This window comes from Artemia sp. Qi Xiang Cuo, chromosome 10 (genome assembly GCF_049724085.1).
Source record: "Artemia sp. Qi Xiang Cuo chromosome 10, ASM4972408v1, whole genome shotgun sequence".
Taxonomy (NCBI): Eukaryota; Metazoa; Arthropoda; class Branchiopoda; order Anostraca; family Artemiidae; genus Artemia; species Artemia sp. Qi Xiang Cuo.
In genome coordinates this window covers 51,928,555-51,953,297 of record NC_142803.1, presented here as the reverse complement: position 1 = coordinate 51,953,297, position 24,743 = coordinate 51,928,555, and the positions used below count along the sequence as shown (strand labels likewise).

The 24,743-nt window shown below is 34.9% G+C and overlaps 2 protein-coding genes across 8 annotated transcripts in view; one reads left to right on the top strand and one right to left on the bottom strand.

Moving 5' to 3' along the window:
* Positions 1 to 20,950, top strand: part of LOC148947869 (uncharacterized) — a 74,165-nt gene extending 53,215 nt beyond the window's left edge. Inside the window, exons 7-9 of the mRNA XM_089095517.1 lie at positions 1,930 to 2,103; positions 15,825 to 17,478; positions 18,643 to 20,950. Of these exons, the coding sequence (XP_088951643.1) occupies positions 1,930 to 2,103; positions 15,825 to 17,478; positions 18,643 to 19,270 (2,456 nt within the window). The 3' untranslated portion in view covers positions 19,271 to 20,950. The remainder of the gene's footprint in view (positions 1 to 1,929; positions 2,104 to 15,824; positions 17,479 to 18,642) is intronic.
* The window catches only part of LOC148947868 (uncharacterized), a 62,944-nt gene continuing 48,249 nt past the window's right edge, over positions 10,049 to 24,743 (bottom strand). For all 7 annotated transcript variants that reach the window (XM_089095515.1, XM_089095509.1, XM_089095511.1 and 4 more), the window contains one exon: positions 10,049 to 10,628. In XM_089095515.1, coding sequence (XP_088951641.1) covers positions 10,612 to 10,628 — 17 coding nt within the window. In that variant the 3' untranslated portion in view covers positions 10,049 to 10,611. The remainder of the gene's footprint in view (positions 10,629 to 24,743) is intronic.

Genomic DNA, 24,743 nt, shown 5'->3' with positions numbered 1-24,743 from the left:
CTGGGTCTCAAAAGGCTAAGGGTATTGAAGTTAAACTTTCATGGGATGTTAAGCCAAATCAAACCCCACTGTGGGCAAAAAGTGTTTATCAGTAATATCTGAGGAACGACTTGGGGAAATTTTTACTTAGTTGAAATTTTCAGAGCTACTTTCCGGGGAAAACTTATGGGGATGTAAAACTAAATCAGAAGGCACCGTGAGTATGCATGTAGTCAAAAGGACGCATCAGCAATATCTCAGAAGTGACTGAGGGTGTTATGTTGAAACTCAATACTACTAGTGCCACTATTTTTTCTGCTACTACTTCTACTATTGAGCTAAATCAAAAGCTTAAGTGCGTTCTTCTTGTCAAAATGACACAGATGTAATTATTTCAGGAACAGAACAGAGAATTAAGTTGAAGCTTTCACTCAGATTTGATTGAGATTTAAAACAAAATCAAAAGGCAATATGTGCATGTAGATTGTCAAAGTGTCGTTACAGCAATATCTCAGGAGCGGCAGAGGGTATTGCGTCGGTACTTTCAGGGCTGCTACTACTACCAATACTTCTGCTAATATGCAAATAAATCAAGAATTTCAGTGCATCCGGGTCGTCAAAATGACATAGATGCGATACTCCAAAAACAGACCAGGGTACTAAGTTGAAACTTCAAAGTCAAGTTGATGGTGAAATAAAACTAAGTCAAAACGCACTGTGTATCAAAATTATAAAAAAAAACTGCGTCTGTGCAATATCTCTGGAACAACTAAGCGTATTACGTTGAAACTGTCAGGGCACGTTTTGGGTGTGTTTAACTAAACGAGAAAACCTTTTGTATCAAATGTTGCTAAAAAGGCATATCTGTGATATCTCAGGGACGGCTAAGGGTAGTAAGTGGAAATTAACTGGACAAAATGAGGGGGATTTTGAACTGAATCAAAAGAAACTATGTATATCCAGATTTCAAAAGGGTGCATCTGGAATGACTGGTATTAAGTTGAAATTTTCGGAGACTGCTGAGGTGGATGTTGAACTAAATCAAACACTGTGTGCTTTCAGGCTGTTGAAAGGTCTTATCAGCAATATATCAGGAACTGCTGACGGTACTAAGTTGAAACTTTCAGTTCCTCTACTGCTACTTCCAAAAGTTAACAACTTATGACTGTGACTACTTGTGGCTGTTTCTTTTATTACCACTTTAATTTGTAAACGTAACAAAAATAATATTGTCTACCTTAACTCTTAAACTACCATGTATTTCTTGTTTCATTTTCATTATCTATAGCTGGTTTTTACACAAAATTATTTGTAAAAAATTTTATACTTGGGCTAATTTATTGTCACAGTTGGTAGCAAAATCAAAATTACGCAAGAATGCAGTGCCAATTGTATACGCTGTTCAGAATTTTCTCGAATTGAACACTGTTCAACTTTCAGTCATAAAATTCTTGATTGGCCAATCAAAGTCAAGAGTTCATGCATAATTTTTTTTATAACTGTTCAATATGGAAGCTTGAAACAGTAGTTTTCTGTCTGTAACAGGAATCTGAGAAAAGAATAGAAAAGGTAGTATTGATAGAGAATAGCTCGGGACAAATTTGTTGTGGTACAAACTTTTCAAGCTGATTTCCTGTCAATTTTATTTTCCATTTCCGAAATAAAAGTATGACGTCAAAGTTCAGAAAACCCCATGTTATTATTAAACTTTGGTTTGTCTTATTGACAGATATGACAAGGATGTGTGTCGAACAATTGAAAAAAAAATCAATTATGAAAAAAGTAATGATTCTGATCTTGGATTCAATTCGTTCCGAAGGGAAGTTGTTTATTAGAAACAGTTAGGAAAGACAAGAATGACACTTACCATACCGTACAAAGTCAATTTACAGACTGTGTTTTAAGCAAGGCTACATAACTTTTACTAAGAATCATCTCTTTCATTTCCAGATTTTAAAGTTGATTCTCTATCAAAAAAGAGTGAAAAGAAAGTAAAAAAACAGTTTTTATCAATAGTTGAATCAACAACGGATGTTCAAGAAAAACCAAATCTGCGACAAAGGAAGGAAAATACCATTTACTTTGAATCTTCCGATTCTGATATAGATGATATCAGTGATGAAGGTATGTCATTTAATTAAAAATATCTTAATTTTCATAGGGGTTCACAGAAAGGTGAATGTTGTTTAAATAAGAATGTCTTGGTTAACGAAGAGGTGAAATTCCCCCTCCCCTTCCTTGAGACTGTTTTCAAGAAACCGTCTACTAAAATAATGTTGTTAGCAGTAGACCAAAAATTAACTTTTATGGCGTGGAGACCGGAGTCTCTTGACCCCTACCCGTCTTTCTAAAAAATTGTGTATGGGGGGGGGCTGTTGACAATAAAGTGTCTTTTATGAGTATTGCGGTGCAATTTGTTTTTCTTGTACTCAACATGGCCAAAAGAGCCACACGCAGTTCTATTATGCTTCAAAGAACTATATTTTTTTCCAGTTCAGTTTGTACGGAAAGAGATGCCTTATTTGATTAAAAATTGCATGCTTTATTGTTCTTTTTAAGAGTTTAAAGTTATTGGAAGGCACTCCTCCCTTCCCGTATCCTTTTTAGATTCCCGTCACCGTCAGTCACAAAGACCATCGATCCAAATTTCGAAATACAAATTTGGTTCACTATTATTGAAAGGTCAAATAACTAATAGTCAAGGGATGACACAGTGAAGTGTCATCATTACGTTAACAATTACGTTAGGGCCCTCATTTACGAGCGTAGAAAATACCACAAAATGAAAACAACAAAATAAGCAAAGTGGTAAAAAAAAATACAGTATGTAGACGGTGAGAGCCGCCGTTTACCCGTTTACGCCGTTTTTAAAATAAAACCTGGCCCATAATCCATATTAATTTGGCTACGAAAAAATTTTTCTTTTAATTTTTCACCGATATCCATAGCCCAAGGACTTAAGAACGTAAGCTTTGATTCGAATAAATCAAATTTTATCAGCCGTTTTGGGGCTCACGCCCAAAGCATCATGCCAGAAGGGATGACATGGTCCTCTCAGGCCCTGGGGCAAGGGTTTAAAGTGAGCAAGTTGCCCGTTATTTAAAAAATAGGTTGTATTACTAAGAAGGGGGCATGTTTGGTCCTGGGTATCTGAAAGGGGTAAATGTATTAAGATTAATATTTTAAGGAAAGTTTAAGGCAATATTAAGTAAAATCAGAAGAAACTATGTGCATCCAGATAGTCGAAAGGGTGCATCTGGAAAATGTCAGGAACGACTAAAGGTATAAAGTTGAAACTTTCAGGGCAAGTTACGGGGGATGTTTATCACAGGTGCGAAGAAAGTGTATGCATTATCTCAAAAGCATCTACGGGTTTTGCGTTGGAATTTTCAGCGCATGTCTCCGTGAATATTTAATTTAATCAAAAGACAAAATGTGCATCAGGTAATATGTGCATTCAGTTTATCAAAAAGAATATCTACAATATCTCAGCAACTGCGTAGAGTATTTTGCTTGAACTTGGGAATAATGAAGGGTATTTTTAAATATATGAAAATACAAAATGCACATGCAAGTTGTCTAAAGGACCTACCTGCATATTAAAGAGGGTATTAAACTGAATTAGAAGACCTGTATGTATCAATATTTTCATAAGATTAAATCTGCAGAATTTTAGAAACAGCAAAGTGTATGAGTTTGAAACAGTTAATGTTGAGCGGGATGTAGGACTAAATCGAAAATATTTTGTACATCAAAGGTGTCAATAGGGTGTATCTGTGACATCTCAGGAAAGGTTACTAGTATCCGGTAGAAAATTTTAGGGAACGTTAAGGGGCATTGTGAGTTAAATCTAAAGACATTATGCGCATCCAGGAAGTCTAAAAGGCCTATCTGCAACATTCTAGGAATGACTAAAGATATTTAGTCGAAATTTTTAGGGAATATGGAGAGGGATGTTCAACTAAACAATAAATCACTATAGGCACAAAAAAAGACACATTGGTGCAGATTGTTACACTGGTATATTGACATTATTTTCATATAAGCAAATATATTTCATATAAGCAAATCCCTCCTTGCAAGAATTGATGGTAGTGCAGCATAATCCCGCCCGTGTTATTAGCATCGGTTGTTCTATTATGTAATTCAAATTTTTCCATAATGAAGAAAGTGCACTGTCAGTTTCACGATGTACACGTTTTACTTATGTACTTTCATTAAACGTTTTATTTATCTGCCAAAAATTGTCGCAAAGATTTTATTTTTTATCAGCAGCTTCCAACTTGAATAAAAGAATATATAAATACTTAAACAGTCCGTGGTGTCAAACTTAAAGTAAAAAGCAACCTGTACAATAGATCGCAAAACACTGAAATAGAATTTCGATAATAGTATAAATATCAATACAATTTTATTGTCACGGAGATTCCAAACAAGCAAATTTTTTTCTGTTTGACATAAGAATATTCGCATAATCTTATAAAAAGACAAAACACTTCCAATAAAGAGGAGAATGATGTCGATAAAACCCCACACTGGAGGTATCAAGTTCTAATATATGCAGAGATGCAATTTTATTTTTCTCGGGAGAAGATTGTTCGCGGATGCGTGTTATGGGTTCGTTTTAGGAGTTGCGATTGAGACACTCATAGATAGTTTCTATTAGATCGAATTGACTAGATAACTAGACTAGACTAGACTAGATAACGAATTGACTAGATAACAGAAAAAAAATAAAAAGCAACCAAAAGTATTACTTCAGTGCAGAAAATACAATGAAAGAATTTCAGCAATGTTAGTACGATTAGTTAGCATCACGACTATTCTTTTTGCAAGTGTACCTTCTTACATGAACTTGTTTATTTCTTCGTATTTGCGTCCATTTTTCTTTCGTGTTATGTACCTTCAAGACCCACATGAAAATTTTATATTCTGAATCTTACATATTACTAATTAAAAAAAAAGTTTCCGAAAAAGAATTTTTTTTTTCAAAGAAAAGTAAAGGCCATTTTAAACTTTATATAATAATACAAAAATACATTTTCAAATTAATACACAACGCGATCAGAAATAACTATTAAAGAATAAATGAAATACAAAACGAATAGAAATTAAATAAACAATCATAGCAAAAAACAAACAACAAGTAATAATATAAATGAAAAAATAAATCTTAAAGCGAGTAATGCTGAAATTGAATATGGAAATCAAGCTTAAAACGAAACAAATATTTTGCTATTGAAGTGTAAATGAAACCCAAGACGAACAGAATTAAATAAACAATCAATGCAAACAAACATACATTAGATACTAATATAAATGAATAAATAAATCTTAAAACGAGTGAAAATTAAATATGCAAATCAAGCAAGAAACGAATAGAAATCATTACAAACACGAGTTTGGGTATCGCCTCCTTCTCTCGCTGTAAAAGTCTAAACCCTACTGCGTCATTGGCACTTTACTGAAAACGAATAGTATTAAAAATATTTTCATTTGTACTCAATATTGAAAATAAACATTAAAATTACGGTAAAATTATGAGCTGATGAGCTTTCAGCAATTAATATCATTATATATCAAATATTCAGTTTAATTTATTAGTTCTTTCTAAAATTGTTCAAGACGAATATAGTTTCACTACAAAGAAGTGTTTGGATACTGCCTCCTTTCTTAACTGTAAATAAAAACCAAAAGCCTGTTGCGTCATTGGTACTTAACTGAAACCGAATTATATTACAAATATTTACTTTTCCATTTCTTACAGCATTGAAAATGAATAAAATTACAGTGAAATAAAATCTTGAACTGATGGATCTTAAAACAATTAATATCATTATGTATGAAACATTCAGCTTGTCTTTGTTTGTGATCTCAAACACTATTCAAGACACATATATTTTAACTAAAGCCCAATGACGCAGTAGGGTTTAGACTTTTACAGTGAGAGAAGGTAGCGATACATAGGTTCTTGTTTGTAATGATTTTTATTCGTTTCAAGCTTGACTTGCATATTCAATTCAAGTTTCACTCATTTTAAGACTTATTTATTTATTCATTTATATTGGTATCTAATGCAGTTTTTTTTGCATTGATTGTTTGTTTTATTTCTGTTCGTTTTGGGATTCATTTATACTTCAATAGCCAATTTTTTTTTTAGTTTCAAGATCTATTTCCATATTCAATTTAAGCATTACCCACTTTAAGATTTATTTATTCATTTATATTATTACTCGTATGCTTTTTTGCTATTATTGTTTATTTAATTTCTGTTCGTTTTGGGTTTCACTTATTCTTTAATAGTAATTTCTGGTCGTTTTGAGTTTGAATTTTAACAGGCATTTGTATCTGCTGATCTTAAGTTTAAAATGGCCTTTACTTCTCTTTGAAAAAAGTTCTTTTCTGGAAAGTTTTTTTTTTATCATTTTTTGTCCGTTTTTGATTGTAAAAAGTTTCATGTTTTTGAAAGTTCCTTATTTCAAAATCAAACTTTTTTTTAACATCTAATGTCCATCTAAGTGTCAAAAATAGTATTAAAGTAACAATATTAAAGTAAAAAAATGGGTTTATATCAACCTCCAAGTTTTTATTATCTGATGTTTGAACAATTTTGAAGAAAATGGTTATCTCAAAATTTTTATCGGATGGGTTTGGGGAAAAAAGGCGTGAGGGGAGGGGGGCATAATTGCCCTTCGATCTCTTTTGACTCTTAAAAAGTAAAGTAGAACTTTCAATTTTAAATCAAATGAGCCCTCTCCAAAGTTTATACGAGCATACCTTGCATAAGAACCATACATGCCCCCAGAGCATTACTTACAACGCCTGGGGCTCGGGGGGGGGGGTGCGTCGACACAGGAGTTTTTCTTATTGAACTATTTTTAACAAAATGGGTATCTCAAAATTTTTATCAGAGGGGCTCGGGAAAAAAGGGTGTGTGTGGGGGGGGGGGCTAGTTGCCCTCAGATCATACACCCCCAGGACAAAACTTACAATGCCTACCCCACGGGCCCTGTGGGGTTGGGTCGACAATAAATTTTTTGTTGTTTAATTTTTTAACTATTTTTTAAAAAAATGGCATCTCAAAATTCGAAGCGGATGGTTTTGGGGGAAAAGGGCGTGGGCGGGGCTAGTTGCCCTCTGATCTCTTGACTCTTAAAAATTAAACTAGAACTTTCAATTTCCAATCAAGTGAGCCCTCTGAAGTTTATACGAGCATCCCTTTCATAAGAACCTGTCCCAGGGCCCTGGGGGGGGGGGTGTTGACACCTGAGTTGTGTTATCTGACTTTTCAACTATTTTTAACAAAATGGCTGTCTCAAAATTGTTATCGGATGCAAGTGGGGAAAAAGGGGCGTTGGGGGCCAGTTGCCGTCCAATCTTTTTGACTCTCAAAAACTGAACTAGAACTTTCAATTTCCAATCAAATGAGCCCGCTCTGAAATTTTTACGAGCATCCCTTTTATAAGAACCATACATGCCCCCAGGGCCTAACTTACAATGCCTGCCCCCGGGCTCTGGGGATTGTCGGCCCTGGAGTTTTCGTTATATGATCTTCGAACTATTTAAAAAAATTGTCTATCTCAAAGTTTTTATCGGATGGGTTTGAGTAAAAAAGGGCGTGGAGGGGGTGGTTACCCTCCGATCTATTATCTGATAAATTTTTATCGGATGTATTTGGGAAAAAAAAAGGGCTGGGGGGTAGTTGCCCTCAGATCATTTGTGACTCTTAAAAGGGGCACTAGAACTCTCGATTTCGAATCGAATGAACCCCCTCCGAAGTTTATGCGACGACCCTTTCCATATGAAGTGCCTCTTGGAAAAAAAGAAATAATAATAAATAAATAATTAAACATTGGAGCCGTATGGCATTTACTATAGGCAACGCTATAGCGTTGCCTCTGACAGTTGTATATCTTACAAAATGAATTGTACATCGTGAATGACAGTACATTTTATTACACATGGACAGTGTGTTGTATTACACAGGGGACGTTTTATTTATGCTGTAGGTATATTCAATAGAAAGCCATTTACTAATATCACTACTACTACTATCACACTGCAGTATCAACCCGCCTAAGGCCTACATAGCTTTACACACCCTACTCCTCCATCAAATTTCCTTTCGAATTCCTCCCACCCTATCCGGGAACGGCCTGCTATTTTGTTTGGCCCTGTTTGGTTGATTGACGAGAATAATCTTAGCAATCTGCCATTCTTTGTCCGTAGAACTGTCTTAGCCATCCATCCTTTCTCGCATTATATCCCTAGAAAGCAGGATTGAACCATATTTTTCGTAGAGCCTAGTGATACGGTCAGGCAGTCGGTCACCCAAATCAATCCGTGGGTAATTTAAAATCTACAAAATCCTCCTCCGTTTTTTGGAGTGCCCGCGCTTCAGAACCATACGGCCACTTTCATCATCTTAAGGTTGTAATATTCTAATCTTGGATCGCAGACTTATCTTCGTATTCTTCCTAAGTTTTCTCAGCTGTGAAAAAAAACCTGAGCCTTTGCTATACAACTTAAAACATCTTCACTGCACTCACCGTCTTTACCAATGATACTACCTGTGTGAAAGAAACTGTCAACTTGATCAATGTTCTCACTACCAACATCAACTATTCACCTTCTCTTATTCCTAGGGTTAGTGACTTAGTCTTCTTGCTTTTAACTTCCAAACCTACATTTGCACCCTGAACTCGTAAAACCGCTAAAAGTAAATTTAATCAGACAACACTTTCATCTAAGGTGCGTAAATCATCAGCATAATTTACCTTTCGTAGAGTTTTACTTTCCCATTTGATTCCATGTTATCCCATTGCCTTTGCTGTGCTCGTTAGGACAAAGTTTATAAAAATAATCCATATAAAGGGCGATAGAACGCATTAACGCAACCCTGCGTAACTCCTGATTTATTATGAAACCAGTGACTAATTTCATTTCTTACCTTGACCGGGGCAATGTTATTCTGAAACTAATTACATTGATGTATTTATCTGGTATACCATACGTTGATAGGACCTTCGCTAAAGCTCTTCCGTTTGCTGAATCAAACGCCTGCTCATAATCTATAAAACTGATGACTAAAGGGGTTTGATGACTCAGATACTTCTCAATTGTTAGTCTAAACGTGAAAATTCGGCCGATGCATCCTCTACCCTTCCTAAAACCACGCTGTTCTTCTCTTAAACCTTTCTATAGCATCTCTAAGTTTAAGAAGTATCGTCATACTAAGTAATAAGGTTCCCATAGAAACCAGGCTAATGCTTCTATAAAACTTCCACACTCAGTGTTACCATTTTCTTATGGAGGGGTTTGATTAGAGTTTTTCTAACATCGCTTAAATTTCTCCTTTTTAGGAATATTATTCATAATCTTATCTCTAACCTCAATCACTATATTCAAAATACTCATTTACCACATTATCAGCTCCCAATGCTTTATTATTCTTTAACCTGTCACTAACTCTTAATCATAAAACACATCTTTCTTCATATCCAAAGTGTCGCAAATAAAGACGAAACCAGCTATTAACGTCATTTTTACCTTAACCGGAGCTATTTTATTCTCTTACATAACACAAATCACGTTAATGTATGTATCTAGTATACCATACAATAATAGGACCTTCCTTCCTTAAAGCTCTTCTATCTACTGGATCAAGTGCTTTCTCATGACTACCAGTCTGAGGACTAAAGCGTTGATGACTCAGGTTCTTCTCAATTATTAATTTAAGAGTGAAAATATTGTCGATGCATCCTAAACCCTTCATAGAAGCACACTGTTCTTCTCTTAAAATCTTATCTACATTATCTTTAATTCTAAAAAGAATCATCATTCTAAGTAATTTGTTTACCACAGAAACCAGGCTAATGCCTCTATAATTACGACGCTCACTCTTATCACCTTTCTTATGGAGGGGTTTAATTAGTTTTCCTAAAATCGCTAGGTCCCTTCCCTTTTTCAATAATTGTATCCATAATCTTCAGTAACTTTTCTCTAATCTTACAACCACTATATTTATAAAAACTCATTTACAACAGCATCAGCTCCTGGTGCTTTATTATTTTTTAACCCTTTTAGTACTGTCACTAACTCTTCCTTATAAAAAAAAATCTTTCTTCACATCCGAAGTGTCAAAAACTTTTTCAATCTTTTCAATATCTTTTCCTGTAGCTCTATCACGATTTAGCACATTCTCAAAATCTTCTGTCCACCTCTCTTTACTTCTTTTCTACTCTTTACTAATTGTAAACTGTAAACTGGGACAAGTCCAGATTGACTATCTCTAACTTTCTTCCCGAAGACATCATCAGTGACAGCACAAATTATTTTCCTAAAATTATTCCATCCGTCTTGACATTGTCAAATTTAAAATCTTCAGTTCAGTATCCAACTAATCTTCGAAGTTTCCCTCAAATTTTAATTCTAAAGTCTACCAACGTCGTAACCTCCCAGAAGATTTGTTGTTGTTGTTTGAGGTTTGACGCGTTCGACCAATAGGTCATATGCGTTCTTGTCACTTGATTTATATGTGCCTTATGTAATCACTAGCTTGCTTGGGTGCCACTTTAGTCAATATTCACTGAACTGACTCATGTATCACTTATCTTGCTATTGGTAGATTATTCACCTGCAGCAATTGCCTGTATTGAAAAACAGGAATAAAAATAATGCATCTATGCTTTGTCATGCATCAATTAAAATACATATACAACACAATTATAATAAAAAATAACCTGTACCATTAAAACCCGTCACATACATCCATATATAAAAATTTAAGCAGATAAAATAAGGATAATAAAAACAAATAAAACAATAAATAGGATAACTCTAAAATAAAATAATACGGGAGGGGACATCTGGGCGTACAATATTAAAATAATATGGGGGCATGTACCACTTAACTTGCTATTTGGTAATTCACAAGCAACAATTGCCTGCATGTACAAACAGGAACCAAAAATAATCCAATTTTGCTTTATCAAACCGCAGTTTTGATTCATATACTACACAATTGTAATAAATAACACAAAAAAATTTTAACCTGTCAGCTAAATTCAGATATAACAATATAAACAAATAAAATACAATCAAACAGCTCTAAAATAAAACATGCAGAGAATGAAGAGAGAAAAAAAAATTAGGGAATGAACCAAACCAGTAGTCCTAGGAAATTTACTTAATAAGTTTGTGCTTAATGATCCATCTCAAAATCAAGAAAAATGGTGGATCCCAGAAGATATTTACCCTTCCTAAATTTAAGCTTTAAATTAACCTTTGACATTACTAGATGGCTATCTTTACTTTTAACATCAATAACAGGACTCGTATACACCCTAGTATCTAGTATTGATCCTGCCAGTCTCCGGTTTACAACAACTTAATCAACAAGGTTAGCTGTCATACCATTGTAAAGTATTTAACATCAATTCGAGAAGCTTTTCCGGGTGTCGCATTTCTTAGTTATTTGGGCATTTATGTTTCAACGATAGCTTTCCAGGGGGGCTCTTGGGACTAAAGCTAGTCGTGGGAAAGGGCTCGTTCCCAGGCCTGGAACTTCCGTTCCAGGAAAGTTATATTCTTGGTTCATTTCTAAAGGCAGTCCATCTTTCGCCTTCGTCGTAGCTAGTTGTTCTTGTGATACCTTATTTTCTCTATGTGTATTCTCACGTTATTTAATAAAGACCATGTACCAACGTTTATCGTCTATCTTTGGAATTTACGTAAACCATTACATCTGCCAATATAAAAAAGGGCATATAGAAAGAACTAAAAAGAGATTTACAGAGTGGTGACAGAAGAGGTTTACATAGTGGTGGCAAGCGGTTAAAACTAGTGGAGCATATATCACTATTGGAAAACCTCCAAGTGACATTTGAGTGACCGTTATAAGTACTTACGACATCGTGCGCTAAATACTGGCAACATATTGAAGAGCTATTTCGCCCGCTACCAAAATTGCTTGTGATATTGAGCCGCAAATACTGCAAAAACTGATAAATAAGACATCGAAACGTTACGAGCTATTGAACTTTCTTCTATTCAAAGTGCCTTCTTGAGAAACACTCTTTTAAATGAACATTTTGAAATAGGCTGTTACACAATGCCTAATATGGATTTCCTCGCGATAGCTTCTACCTACTAATTCAAATTTCTACAACTGAGTCTCCGGTTGATTGCTACTTTCACTTTGCCATTCTACGCTTGATGGTTTTTTTTACCTGATTTTATACAGTCGACGTGTGATCTACATTTGACAGTTTCCAACCAATGTTTAACATTTTGAATTCGATAATCGAGAATTATTTCTCAATTGTGACTCCATTTGATACTAGTGTTTTAATTGAGACCAACTGCAATTGAATTTGGGACAGCCTATCTTTCGTAAGTGTTAAACGGCTAAACAACCCAGTAAATTTTATTAGACCCTTGTCGTTAGAACTGAAGTTTATTGCCCAAAATCTAGCGTCCGTAATAAAAAAAAATGGTTTTTAAAACCAATATTTAAATTTTTAGAGTAATTGCTTTTTCAAATTTTGATATCAATATGTCAGTTATTATTTCTATATTCGATCCGGCGGAATCTGGATATAACAAAGGTTGCTTTTGATTTTGTAAAACAGTGGAGGATAAATGGCATATTTCCATTTCTTTTATTTGAATTCCCTCGATTATAAATTTGTCTAGTTTAAAACGTGGATTACTTGTAGCATATGCCCCAGGCAAAATAGTAGGCAAAATGGTTGCAGAGTTTGTAGGCGTGGCTCAAATTTAAGGATGAAAGGGAATATCTATTCTATAGAAGGATGCAAAATTTAAGAAGATCATTTAGAGCGTCCTTAAAAGCCAGGAATGATGTCGCACTTCTTGAAATATTTGCTCTTAATTTAGTCAAGGAGGGTATCAGACCGTCCTACAAATGATATTTATCAGGGCATAGTGCAGAATTTTTTTTTGTTTAAGTGATGCGTACAAGGTTGCAATGCAATATGAACAAACAGAACAGATAGTGGGGGAAGGAGAGACGTCTTCTTTTTCCGATGAATTTCTTTCTGCGCTGACGAGGGTGAAATTTGGACTCAATGATAAGGGTTTTAATGCACTGCGAGATGGTACTGATGCGTTACAGGGTGGTTTGGCTACCCGTGGAAAAGGAGCGGATTTTGAGGTCCCGTTTGATGTTACTGACGCCTCATGGGATGGTGTTTTTGTACTGCGAAATAGTACTGGTGAATCACAGGGTGTTTTGACTACCCAGGGAAAGGGAGCTGGTTTTGAGGTTCCGTGGGAAGAAAAAAAGGTGGAAAGGGGGCTGGTTTTGATGTCCAGTGGGATGAGGTTAATGCCTCACGGGATGGTTTTAATGCGTAGCGCTAATAGTTATGTAGAGATAAAAAAAAAGGTGGAAAGGGGGCTGGTTTTGAGATCCTGTGGGATGAGGTTGATGCCTCACGGGATGGTTTTAATGCGTTGCGCTAATAGTTATGTAGAGATATAAAAAAAGGTGGAAAGGGCGCTGGTTTTGAGGTCCAGTGGGATGAGGTTGATGCCTCACGGGATGGTTTTAATGCGTAGCGCTATTAGTAATGTAGAGATATCCCCAGTAGTACTGCCATTTGTTGAACCACAAGCTAGTAGAGAAAAACCAAATAGGTCTAAACCGAGGCGTTCCGCAGCAATAAAACCCCGAGGATTTTATTGGGAATAATATCTAAACCAAATAGGTCTAAACCGAGGCGTTCCGCAGCAATAAAACCCTGAGGATTTTATTGGGAATAATATCTTAACGTCATTGCAGCATGGTATGATTTTTAAAGTTTCTGCAATTTCATTTATTTGTCGCTGGTATTTTCAGGATTAATTAGCCATTCCCGGTCATTCTTTTTGCCCTAATTCAAAGTTTATACATAATCCCAACTTTCCTTGTCCTCGTCAAATTCAGGGGTATGGGGAACAAGCCTATTTTAAAGTATACAAAGAAAAATGAAGTGATAAAATATCCAGTTTCCGACTACTGTTGTTAGTATGGCTCGCTTATATTATGTAAGTTTTTACTTTTGCAAGTATTGTGTAGTGTTTGTATTGTGTAAATGTTTACTAGTTCATGCTATAAAATGTTATTAGTTGAGAACTGAAGAATTTTAGAAGGCAATGTTTTGGATTCAATTAAAGTTTGGGGGTTTAATAAGAAGGGGATAAGCCAAATTTGGGAAATTTAACTTAAAACAGGGGGGAGAATCTGTAAAGTATTTAACATCAATTCGAGAAGCCTCTCCGGGTGTCTCATTTCTTAGTTATTTGGGCATTTATGTGTCAACGAGAGCATTCCAGGGTGGGGGGGGCTCTTGGGACTAAAGCGAGTCGTGGGAAAGGGCTCGTTCCCAGGCCTGGAACTTCCGTTCCAGGATATTTATATTCTTGGTTCATTTCTAAAGGCAGTCCATCTTTCGTCTTCGTCGTAGCTAGTTGTTCTTGTGCTACCTTATTTTCTCTATGTGTATTCTCACGTTATTTAATAAAGACCATGTACCAACGTTTATCGTCTATCCTTGGAATTTACGTAAACCATTACATCTGCCAATATAAAAAAGGGCATATAGAAAGAACTAAAAAGAGATTTACAGAGTGGTGACAGAAGAGGTTTACACCATTATGTGAATACCATTTTAACTAATAGGCTATTTTCTTGTATTAAATAGATTCTTGTACCTACAAAATTGCAGCCGCCTGAAACTAGTATTGTTTTCGTTTCCTATACCAAATTCCCCTAGGTTAAGATACCATCTATACTTATGTCTACCGACCTTAGCATTAAAATTCCCTATTAAAAATATCTTGCTTTTACCTGTTACCCTGACTATGTGTTTCTATAGCTATTAATCTGAATTATTACTATTTCCATCAGTTGGTTTTACAAGGGTATAAACAACTATGACTGATACCCTGCACATTTTAGTTATGAAATCAGCGAGTAGCATTCTATTATTAATACCTTCTCCACCTAAAAAAGACTTGGCAACCTCCTTATTCATCATGAGCCCTACTCCCTGCCTATGCATCCCATTTCTCCCGCCTTAGTAAATAAATTCTATATTATCTAGTTTCATGTTTCCTACCCCTGTATGTTTTCTACCCATGTTTCCTACCCGATATGAGTTTCTGAAACTTCTAATAATTCCCGTTTGAATCGTCTGTGTTTGTCTGTCAAAATGTTGATACGAAAATTAATTTTTTACATTAAAGTTACAAAGTTACGTTGCTTTTAAAGTTACAATTTTCATATTTTGTAACTGACTGAAACTGTCTTTGCCTATGTTTTGCCCGTGCTTAGTGATTCTCTTCTATCAATAAGAGTTGCAATCCTGCAGAGACAATCTCAAGTGTATAACCTCCGACTCATTATATTCATGTCTACAAACATTATGCTCCTACTAGGATAACGTAGCTAAGAAGATATTTTCCTGCCCCCCCCCCCGCAAAAAATACCAAAACAAACCAAACTCAAAACAATCATCCGTTCATCAGTTCATCAAATTCATCATCAAAAGACAGCCCTGTGTTTAACAATTAATAAAATATTAATGTTTTCGTTATTTTGAACTTGCCTATCGTTAGCTTTTTAACTGTTGCCACATTCAAGAGCCTTTACTATTTTTTACCAAATCTTAAGGAAAAGTAATTTTGCAGCTTTGGGAGTTAGATTAATCGCCAAAAACCTAGTCCCGAAGCTGAATGTTTGTTGAAGTTGTCTTAGACTATTTTCACTGAAGTTGTCTTAGAGCACCCATATGATTTCTCATAATATTCATGTCTTTAGTTTCTTCTTTTTTTTTTAGAAATGGATAGATACAGTGAAGAAGCTTATGAAGTGATGTCCTATGACGAATCTGGCCCTGAAAAAATTCCAGGAGTGATGCCTCCAAAGAGCTCTATTGGTCACATTAAGGCGATAAATCGCTATAACGGCAAAAGACTGTCACAGCCTGAGGAAGTTGCTTTGAAATCCTTTGGTTCACGGTGGAACGAAATGTCACTTTGGTTAAAAAAAAAGCCGAGTATAGAGCCTTCAGAAAACACTCACATTTGCAAAATTTGCAGTGAGTCCTTTTCCATCCGTATTTCACTTTTAAATCATATGGAAGGTCATGATGAAATAGAAATTCAGCAATGTCAGTTTTACCGTTCAGAATTCAAGAAAAAGTGCAATCTTGATTGTCGTTTCGAAACTCAAAATGGGACAAGAGATAGTTCTTATGAGTGCACTATCTGCAAAAAAACATACGCCATTCGTAAATCATTCACAGATCATATGCGATGGCACAGGCAGTTACTACGTGCGACTGCACTAAAGGATAAATCTGCTTCTGCTGTGCAACCTTCAGAAAATTCAGATGCTGAACCTACAAGTAATTCAGAACCACTAACAAATAACATCGTTAGAGAAAGTAATTTTAATGAGTTCGGTATTTGCAAAAAGGCCTACGTCCAACGTAGGTCACTCTTAGGACACTTGCGAAAGCATTCTGAACTTCGCAAAAGATTATCCGTCAACGATAAGCCATCTAAAAAAATAGAAGCAATTACGAATGTGCGATTTATAATTACGACAAATAATCGATACGAATGTGCTTCATGTGGAAAAACGTTCAAAAACCGTCAATGTTTTTTTCAACACTTTCGAAATCAACACAAACAAACTGAGAATGGGAATGAAGATGAAATGCATCAGTGTCCCTTTTGTGAAACAAATTTTGAAAAGAAGTATCATCTTTGTCGTCATTTGATGACTCACAGAGATGGAAGTAAATTAAGCTGTAATAAGTGCTCTGAATCTTTTTCCTGGCCCTTTGAGTTAGTGACCCATCTGGAAATGCACAAAAAGACAGAAATTTCTTCTGCTGTTCAATCTTCAGGAAATTCAGATGCGGAACCTACTAGTAATTCAGAACCAGTAACTAATAACATCGTTAGAGAAAGTAATTTTAATGAGTGCGGTATATGCAAAAAGACTTACGTCAGACGTAGATCACTCTTACGTCACGTGCGAAGGCATGTTGAGGGTAGAAAATACTTGTGTTACATATGCGGCTTAGGTTTTTTTAGAAACATAGACCTTAAAATGCATATAAAAAGACATACCGGCGATAAAAATTTCACGTGCGACAAATGCGGAAAGAATTTCTATAGCATGTCTCTTTTGAATCAGCATTTGAAAAAGCATACTACAGAAGAGAGTGGACAGAGACCAGAAAAATTGTTTGAGTGTGAAATATGCAACACAAAATTGTTAACAAAGCAGATTTACTCAATACATATGAAAAGACACACTGAGGGAACAGCACATGAGTGTGGAATCTGTCGAAGAAAATGCTATTCAAAATACCAATTGACTGAACATTTGAGGATCCATACGGGAGAAAAACCGTATGAATGCAAGATATGCAACCATAGCTTTGCTCAAATAAGGGGTTTAAGAAACCATATGAAACATCACAGTGATAAAAAATTTACTTGTGAATTTTGTAGCAAAAAATTTATGAGCAAAGATATAAAGGATGATCATGTAAATATTCACACTGGTAATAAACCTTATAAATGCACGATGTGCAACTTGCGTTTTGGTTCAAGACAGAATCTAAGAAACCATAAGAAAGTCCATATGAGGAATCCAAAAGAAAAGAAATTCAGAGAGAAGAAATACAGCTGTAACATATGCAACGAAACATTCGCTGTGTCTGCTTATCGTAATCAACATGTGGCTTTACATGCAAATCCTAATCATTTCAGCTGCGAGTTCTGCAGCAAGAATTTCAACTATAAGAAAAATTTGGTGGCCCATGTTCAGCTTGTGCATCCCAGTTGCAATCCATTTAGGTGTAAACTGTGTAGTAAGACTTATGATACTATTAGGAAAGTTGATATACACATAAATTCTCGTGCTTGTGTAAAAAATGATATATTTCATAAGAAGTCGAAAAACCAAGATAAATCCATCGAGGTAGACGGAATTAGGAATTCTGAAAAACTATTTATATGTAATATTTGCAATGAGGAGTTTGAATCAGTTGAGAAAATTGAAAACCATTTTAACTGTTCCCATATGCCTTCTAAGTAGGAATTGATCATAATATTAGTTTGAATAAAATGAGTGGAAAAAGACTTCTTTTGTTCCTTATATTTGGCCAAAAAGTGAAAACCCGTTTTACATTAAATAAACTGAAACTGATAAAATAGGATGAACAATAGAAACACCTTAAGTGAAAAGTTACAGATCAGGATATTGTTTTAGCATAAACATAGTGCGTCTATTTTTTTTCTATTTTGTTGTCTATATCCTCTTGTTGTTCTAGGTCATGAAATGCAAGGATTTCGTTGATTTTGTCTTATGTACAAATCCTAGAATTTAGCCTGGTTGTTTAGAACTTGTGATTGGCTCATTCTTTTTGTTATACGAGAAATTTGGTTATACTCACTGCATATGAAGAAACACAATGAAGATGCCACACATGAGTGTGGATGTTGTCAAAGAAAGTTTTACACAAGTTACAGGTTAACTGAACATATGAGGACTCATACAGGACAAAAACCGTATGAATGCAAAATATGCAACAATAGTTTTGCTCAAAAACAGGGTTTAAATTCCCATATGAAATCTCACAGTGACAAAAGACCTTATAGCTGTGAACTTTGTACCAAAACATTTAAGAAAAAAAGTACGAAGAATGATCATGTAAATACTCACACTGGTAATAGACCTCATAAATGCCAGCAATGTGATATGCGTTTTGGTTCAAGAAAGAGTCTTAAAAAACATAAGAAAGTCCATACGAGGAATCCAGAAAAAAAGAAATTCAGAGAAAAGAAGTACAGCTGTAACATATGCAGCGAAGCATTCGCTGTGTCTGATTATCGTGACAAGCATGTGGCTTTACATACAAATCCTAGCCCTTTCAGCTGTGAGTTCTGCAGTAGAAGTTTCAACTATAAGAAAAATATGGTAGCCCATGTGCAGCGATTACATCCCAGTTGCAATCCATTTAGATGTAAGCTGTGTAGTAAAACTTATGATACCTTTAGGAAAATTGATGTACACATAAACTCTCGTGCTTGTGTAAAAATTGACAAATCCCACAAGAAGTCGAAAAATGTAGGTAAATCCGTCGAGGTGACCGGAAATACGAATGCTGAGAATCTATTTATATGTAATGTTTGTAATGAGGATTTTTTGTCGGTTGAGGAAATTCAAGACCATTTTGACTCTTCCCACAAGCCTTCTAAGTAGAAATTGATCATGGTATTAGTTTGAATAAAATGAGTGAAAAAAGACTTCTTTTGTTCCTTATATTTGGCCAAAAAGTGATAACCCGTTTTCACATTAAAAAAACTGAAACTGATAAAAAAGGATGAACAATAATTACATCTTAAGTGAAAAGTTAAAGATCAGGATATTGTTTTAAGCTAAATATAGTGCGTCTATTTTTGTTCTATTTTGCCGTCTATATCCTCTTGTTGTTCTAGGTCATGAAACGTGAGGATTTGGTTGATTGTGCCTTATGTACAATTCCTAGAATTTAACATGGTTTCGTTAGATTTTTAGTTGGCTCATCCTTTTTGCTATACGAGAAATTTAGTTTTAGAAAATCCGTTATTAATTTGTTTCTAGAAGTAGAAGGTTTATCTTGATTTTATTTACTGTGCATTTTTATATATTATTCAAAATTAATATAATTACTTGTATGGGTTTAGTTGATTGCTTTTAATTGGGTTTGATCCACTGTTTCACAAATTTTTTAAATTAACTTTGCTACATTTTATTCATTTCTATTTATTTTTGTCATGATTTATGATTTAAAAATTCTCTGTGTCTGCTTATTTCGACCAACATGTGGCTTTACAACCAAATCCTAACTCTTTCAGTTGCAAGTTTGCGACAAGGGCTGCAACTATAATAAAAACTTGATAGTCCATTTGCTGTTTGTGGATCCCACCCACAATTTGTTTAAATGTAAGCTGTGTGGTAATACGTACGATTGTATTAGAAGAAATTATCTTCATATTAGCTCTCGTGCTTGTGACAAAAAGATAAATCTCGTTAAACTCGAAAAACCGGGACAATTCGATCAAGGGCGATGGGAACGTGAACATTGATGAAAGGCAAAACTATTTACTTATAACATTTGTGACGGAAATTTTTTGTCTGTTGAGGACATTCAATGTCATTTGAATTCTTCTCATATTATTTTTAAGCACGAATTACCTGTAGTATAAGTTCAGAAATAGGGAACAATGAAATTTTTCTGTACCTTTAATTCGCCTAAAAATTTAATAGTATTTTTTCATAATTCTAAAAAAAAAAAAAAAAATATGAAAGCTGAAGTACCTGTCCATGAAAGATGAAGGAAAATAAAAACTCTGCAGCTTTTTCCCTCCAGCAAGAACTCGAAGGCTTTTTGCTGTGTTTTATATGCTTCCATTTATGGTTAAAAATCTAGTATTATGTTTATCACTTTTCTCCCCCGATTTCTTGCTGATGGATTGTATATATGCTAATAATTGTAAAATGAATAGTAGTTTCCTGCATTTTCAGTTTTTTCTGATTCACGATTAAAATGGTGGGTCATAATTAAAATTTTTTACAGAATTTAAATATTTAGTCTAAATTTTAGATAGACTGTAGTTTTGTTGCAGAAGTCCTTAATAGTATGTTTACTACGGATTTTTGGTCGGAAAAATCCTCAAAAATGATGACAATTATTAATATGAACAGAAATCAGTCTTTTCCGCCGAAATTCTGTTTATATGTAATAAGGTATTTTTGCCAGTTGAAGACATTCAAGAGCGTTTTAACCCTTCTCATAAGATTGCTATGCAGAAATTGCTTATGGTAAAAAAGGGAAAAATACAATATCTTATACTTTTAATTCGGCCAAAAATTTTGTAGCTCTCCTCCATAATAGCAAGCATGCCTTATATATATATATATATATATATATATATATATATATATATATATATATATATATATATATATATATATATATATATATATATATATATATATATATATATATATATATATATATATATATATATATATATATATATATATATATATATATATATATATATATATATATATATATATATATATATATATATATATATATATATATATATATATATATATATATATATATATATATATATATATATACAAATATATATGCGCATAAATGTACAAATATACGAATATACAAAGGTATAAATTTGTAAACGCATAGATAGATACAGATATGCGTATGCATATATATAAATAGATATGCGTACACATATAGATAGATGTTACGTGCACAGTTTAATGTTAACTGGATGTCATTTTGGTTCAAACGCCAGCCAATTAGTTTATTTTTCACCGAAGATTTAAGGTCCTTAAATCGGTGAAAGTTTATTTTTCACCGAAAAATAATATAATGAATCTTACTATCGATTAAACTTTTTACTGAGTTAGACTCATTTATTTAACGTTCCTTGGAACTTGGGGCCGATTTCCTCTGTTAAACAAGATTATATTGTGGTGGGTCCACTTAATACGGCGGCCAGAGAATGGGTTTCGGTTGCTTGCAGGCTAGACTGCTTTCCTAGCCCTTTCTATCCTACTTGTGTCACCGGCCCCATACAATTTAACCTTAGCATTTTACCAGCCAGTAGTCAACATAGGGTACAATTATCCTTTTTTTCTGGTCGTTTGAGCACCTCCCTTTGTACCCGCAGCTTGGCCGTTCATCCTCTCAGTCCACAGGTGTGAGTAAAAGTTTGATTCTAGCTGGGCTGTTTACTTTTTCTTAGAGTCATATGCAGGGTATTTGTTTAGATCAGTGGTGCAATGATTGGTATTATTATCTATTTCTTAGGGATAGCGATTGATAAGATAGGGGGATCATCCTGTGCTAGCATCCGCGGGCATACAGTTTCCTAAAGCAAACATTTTACGTTAATAAGGGGACTTTGAGCCAAGAGCGTCTCACTTTACCAGGGGTGAAATCTGTATTTATCATGTATCTTTTGGTTAAAGTACCTTTTAGGCGGTTAAACGACTAGGATTAGATACCCTATTAGTCCACTCTTAACTAACCTGGGTAGTAGTATCAAAACCTAAAGAATTTGGCGGTTTCTAAACCTACTAGAGGAACCTGCCCCATAAACGACAATCCACGGAAAAATTCACCCGGGCTAGTTATGTAGCTTATACACCGTCATTTAGAGGATGAGATAAAAATATACTCTTAAAGGTCTAGGCTAATAAATAAGATAAATGTGTAGCGTATACCCGGAAGAGAGTGGGTTACAATGAAAACTCATACGGAATTTCTATTTTATGATAGCAAAGAAGGTGGATTTAGAAGTAAGACCTAACATTCTGAAAAAGGCTCTTAGAAATGTACACATCGCCCGTCGCTCTCTTGTCCGAAGAGATAAGTCGCAACAAAGTAGGTGAACCGGAAGGTCCATCTTGAAAGAGGGGAGGGAGTTTGAATAAACATCTTATTTACACTAAGAAGATACTTTACAGTACTCCTCAAACTTTGGTTTATATCATTATTTAAAATAACATTATATAAGTAAAAGAATTGAACTTTATTTACAAAAAAGTACTGAGAACGAAAATTTCGTTAATTTCAAAGAAGTTATTAATTATACCTTTTGTATCAGGGTTTATTTAATCTTGACCATTATTGTCAAATCCAGAAATAAGGTGATCTATGTTAATTAAAGATGACTGTTTCATAATTCTCTTTAAGATTAATGTCGTTGTAAACAATATTTCGTGCCTATATATCTGGGTGGCAGAAGACTCCTTTAGGGTACTCCATAAGGAAAATTTTCTAGGGGACGAGCTCTAGAAATACATTACATCAAATCACCATTAATGACATGAATAGGCTTAAAAGTTGCCAAGGTGTAATAACAAGGTTCACTTAAATAACAATTCAAAGTTGATTAATCCAAACTAGCCGATGCTTGTTATTAAAATCCAGCAGTCATAATGATAAAATTAGTATAAGTACAAAAATGTAATAGAATTTATTCTAAAAATTTTGGAAGGAATTCGGCAAAACTTGCCTCCGCCTGTTTAACAAAAACATCGCCTCCTAATTTTAGGAGGTCGGGCCTGCCCACTGATCAATTAAAGTGCCGTTGTATAGTGACCATGCGAAGGTAGCATAATCATTAGCCTTTTGAGTTATGGTTGGAATGTATTGTCTTACGAGATGCAATCTGTCTCCTTAATGAGCTTGAATTTAATCTTTGAGTGAAAAAGCTTAAATATTCTTGGAGGAGTATAAGAACCAATAGATCTTTACATCCGAGTCTTTTATCTAACAGCGGGTAATTGGGTAGAAGAAAAGGATGTTTGGTTGGGGCGACGTCGAGAGGAGAATAAACACTCGAGAACATACATACCTCAATAAATGATCCTTAGATGAATACAGAGCAAGTTACCTTAGGGATAACAGCGTAATTCTTTACGCTATATTAATCATAACAGGGGTAAATAGAAAATAGGAGAAATAGAGACATGTGAGGATTTGACCTAAGATAATATAAGGTTCCTCTACAGGTCATGCTCCGATTCAGGTAAGGAGTAAAAAGATTGAAACCCACAATCAAAATAGGGGCTGAGCCACAGAATAAAACGCAAGGCCTCGGAATTTGGGCTTAAACGTAAAGGGTAGAAAAATGAGAATGAGAATAGAAGAGACGAGCGGAATTACCCCGCCTAATTTATTTGGAATGGACCGGAGGATAGCATATGCGAATAGGAAATACCACTCCGGTTGAATATGGGCTGGAGCAACTAGTGGGTTGGCGGGAATAAAATTGTCTGGGTTTCCAGGCAGATAGGGACTAGTTAGGGAAAGCGCGACCAGGAGAAATACAAGAATCATAAAGCCCACGGTATCTTTAATAGTGAAGTAGGGGTGAAAGGGGAGTTTGTCCACATTGGCGTTAATCCCTAAAGGATTATTAGAGCCTCTTTTGTGAAGAAATAAAAGATGACTTATGGCCAAGCCGGCAACTAAAAAAGGAATAAAAAAATGAAAGGTGAAGACGGGTGTGAGAATGGGGTTGTCTACGGCAAATCCCCCTCAGAGTCATTGAACTACATCATTTCCGATGTAGGGGACCGCCGACACGAGATTTGTAATTACAGTAGCCCCTCAAAAGGACATCTGTCCCCATGGAAGGACATACCCTAAAAAGGCGGCGGCCATTACTAGGAATGACAGGGCGATCCCTGTTATTCAAGTCTCAAAGTAGTGGAATGAGCCATAATATATTCCTCGACCAATGTGAAAATAAATGAAGATAAAGAAAAAAGAGGCGCAATGGGCGTGAATGTTTCGAAGAAGCCATTCATAATTAGCGTCTCGACAAATGTGGGCCACTCTAGAGAACGCTAGATCAGCTCTCGCAGTGTAGTGTATAGCTAGAAAAAGGCCAGTGACGATTTAAATGATTTGACGGAGTCCCAGTAGGGGTCCAAACTTTCATCAAATAGAGATATTGGCCGGGACAGGTAAATCTACCAGAGCAGAATTAAGAATTTTCAGGGTATGTTGCGTCTTGCGTTAAGATAACATTTTTGTACCCAAGTCCCAACGGTTCTAAATCATGGATCGGAGGGGCTTTTTATTTATATTTAAAAAATTGATAACCAGCAAGAGAGCTAAAAATAAATAAACTACTACGAA